General features: G+C 46.9%; 1 protein-coding gene across 1 annotated transcript; it reads right to left on the minus strand.

Moving 5' to 3' along the window:
- Window positions 1-1,560: 1,560 nt before the first annotated feature.
- HOXC4 (homeobox C4) lies at window positions 1,561-3,011 on the minus strand. The gene is made up of 2 exons (XM_010565064.1): window positions 2,468-3,011; window positions 1,561-1,916 (listed from the first exon to the last, which is right to left on the minus strand). Exons 1-2 carry the CDS (start codon window positions 3,009-3,011, stop codon window positions 1,561-1,563), a joined length of 900 nt encoding a protein of 299 aa, XP_010563366.1.
- Window positions 3,012-3,165: the final 154 nt, after the last annotated feature.

Genomic DNA, 3,165 nt, shown 5'->3' on the forward strand with positions numbered 1-3,165 from the left:
GGGGGGCGCAGCTCCAGCCCCCCCCCCATGCACCCCCTTCCCTGCCCTGCCAGGGAAGCACAGACACCCTGCACCGGGGGTGGGGGGGGACCAATCCAGGTTTTTCCCTAAAATTCCCCCACTGCTGCTAATTTGCAGGCTGCCTCCAAAAGCCGGGAGCAATGAATTACAGTTATTAGCACTATTACTACCATTATTTTCATTATTGTTATTGTTATTATTATTATTTAACAGCCTTTTCATTGCCTGGCAAAATTCAATATGACCTCTTGGCTTGAACGAGTCAACACGAGCGCGCCACGACAGCAAGAGAAAACAATAACAATAATAATAATAATTAATACCAAAAAAACCCCAAAACACCAGGAAAAGTTCAAAGCAGGGAGAGGAGCTAAAACCAGACAATCTCCTGCGGGAGGGAAAGGAAATAAAGAGGCATGACTGGAAGCTAAGCCCAATCCACAGCACTTGTCTGAAAACCCGGATTTCTCTTTTTTCCCCCCATATTTACAGGTTGGGAGGGTCTGAGATTTAAAGTCACTGGCCACATCGTGATGTCATAAAAATCTGGAGTTGAGAGTTATCTTTAGGTTTGCTTAAACTTAACTTAAGCAGTAACTGGTGCACATGGGATCCATTGCACATCGTCCCAGCATTTTATTATCCTGATTACTATTATTTTGGGGTGGGTTTGCGGGGAGATGTGGGAATAAAATAAGTCACCAGACATAAAAGTAAAACTAATTCACACTGACTGGTTTATTGAACACTGGGACTTTCACATACACACTAAAACTCTTTATTGCAAGTTTACAATGATCATGTAAAATCAGTCCAAAAACACAAATAACCACGACAAAAAACCCTAGCTACTGACTTTTTAAAACCTTCTTCTGCTGTTCTTTTTTAAATATGTCACTCTTTCTCTCTCTCACTCCCCTTTTTCTTCTCCATTTCTCAGCAAAGACTCGTCCACCCTTGTGTGCTGTTTCGTAGCTGCTTTTTGTTTGCCTTTTTTTTTTTCCTCTCTGAATCGTGATTTTTTTTAGCTTTTTTTCCACATTGCTACAAAAGAACTTCACAGCTCCTTCGCTCGTGGTGCATTTGTAATGCAGAGGGGAAAAAAATACCTACGTTCGCCTTTTTTTGTTTGGTTGGTTGTTTGTTTTTTGCCGTCAATATTATCATCACTTCTTCATTAAATTCACCCAACAGAACATTTACCTCTTCCTCCCCCCACCCTGCCCTCCCTCCCCATCCCCCAGCTTTAAAAAATAAATAAAACCCTGAAATGGCGTAAAAAAAACCCTGCAGGTACAGACACCTGGCCTCATGCTATCTGACATGCATCTAAAGCCCGTGGTCTTGGGGGGGGAGACCCATTGTTTTTTTATACGCGGAGGAAAAAGAAAAAAAAATAATAATTATTATTATAATAATAATAAAAGAAAAACTACGAGGGGAAGGGGGAGGGGGGGAAGAACCAAAATATATATATATATATATATATTAGATTCTATAAATAATCCAGAGTCATTCGTGTGCGGGTCTGGGGGGTGTTTATAACCTGGTGATATCCTCCGTGCGCGGGTCCTGCGCGGCGGCGGAGGGCAGCTCCTCGCCCGCGGCCGTGCTCGCCGGGGCGGCGGGGGCGGTGGAGGCGCTGGCAACCGCTGCCGTTGCTGCCCGTACTTTGGTGTTAGGCAGCCTGTGGTCTTTTTTCCATTTCATCCTCCTGTTCTGAAACCAGATTTTGATCTGTCGCTCGGAGAGGCAAAGGGAGTGGGCGATCTCGATGCGTCGCCGCCGGGTCAGGTACCTGTTATAGTGAAACTCCTTCTCCAGCTCCAAAACCTGCTGCCTGGTGTAGGCTGTCCTGGATCTCTTGGGTTCGCCTCCATTGTAATTGGGATTCACTGGAAAGGAGGGGAAGGAAAACAAAACAAACAAAAAAAAAAAAAAAGAAAGGAAAGGAGAAAAAAAAACAACAAAACAAAACAAAAAAGAACACAAAAAAAAAACACACAAGGAAAATCAGCGTGGATGGAGAGAGGGTCGGGAGAGGCGACTGGAGGAGCCGGGGGGGGGAAAGTAATAGGCTAAATAGGTAATAAAGAACTTTGGGCAGCTCAAGAGTTTCTATTCTAATAGGAAGGGGTTTCCCTGGCTCAAAAGACTGAATTATTTATGCACCCCTTACAAAGCTTTCGGAGTTTCACACATACATAACAGAACGAGCCACATGGCTAAGGCTGCCCACAGTAGCTCGGCTATAAAATTTATGGTGGGTGTAATTACCCATTCGGAGTCGTAAATCCAGTTCAATTGTGCTAACCCAAAGACTCTCATGGAAGGGAAGGAAATAAAAAAAAAGAGAGAGAGAGGGAGAGAGAGAGAGGCGAGAGGGAGCGAGCATGGTGTGAAAATAAGAGCGGAGAGACAGAAGAGGAAAATAAAAGTTGCATACCAGTACTGACGTGGATTTTTTTCATCCAGGGATAGACTATGGGCTGTTTGGAAGCTGTGCTGTTGGGATGGTCGGGGTTTGGCTGGTTGCAGGCTGGAGGGGCTGGGGAAGGAGTGGTGGAGGAGGTGGATAGAGCAGCCTGCTCGCAGAGCTGCTGTGCTTTCTCTGAGAGGTGTTGGCCTCCTGGAGTTTGCCCGTGTCCCCTTTGGAGCGCGGCCGGGTTGCCGGGAGCCTGGAGACCCCCGCAGCTGAAGGGGCGGTCGGGGAAGGAGGGTCGTGGCACTGGGTACAGCTCCTGGTGGTGATGCTGGTAGCTGGACTCCCTTGTCCGGCTATAATATTCCGGACTGTGGTCTGGGATGTAATTATTTTGCGAATATTCCTCGCATGGAGGAAATTTCGGATCGATGTAGTTAGAGTCCATCAAATAAGAGCTCATGATCATTAATTTCTGGAGTGGAAAATAATTTTTCTCGCTTTGTCGTTTTTCTGCTCCATAAAGCCCTCCTACTAGCTGGCGACCCCGTAAAGTTACTTTCACCATGTGACATCCCCGGCCAATCACACCCGCCAGCCCAGTCCCCGGATAAGGAACCAAAAGCTTCTGCAAAATGTACCCAAATTGGGGGGGGGGCCGTGGGAGTGGGAGTGGGGGCGCGGGGAGAGCCGGGGAGATGCGCTTCGGGGCGAGGGGCTGG

The sequence above is a fragment of the Haliaeetus leucocephalus genome, unplaced genomic scaffold, assembly GCF_000737465.1.
Source record: "Haliaeetus leucocephalus isolate CR32 unplaced genomic scaffold, Haliaeetus_leucocephalus-4.0 Scaffold186, whole genome shotgun sequence".
NCBI lineage: Eukaryota > Metazoa > Chordata > Aves > Accipitriformes > Accipitridae > Haliaeetus > Haliaeetus leucocephalus.

Bases quoted from the DNA above. Each gene is read 5' to 3' on its own strand.
- HOXC4 (XM_010565064.1), bottom strand. From the start codon at position 3,011: ATGGTGAAAGTAACTTTACGGGGTCGCCAGCTAGTAGGAGGGCTTTAT. The intron at 1,917-2,467 runs GTATGCAACTTT...CCTCCTTTCCAG, and splicing joins AAAAATCCACGTCAGTACTG to TGAATCCCAATTACAATGGA.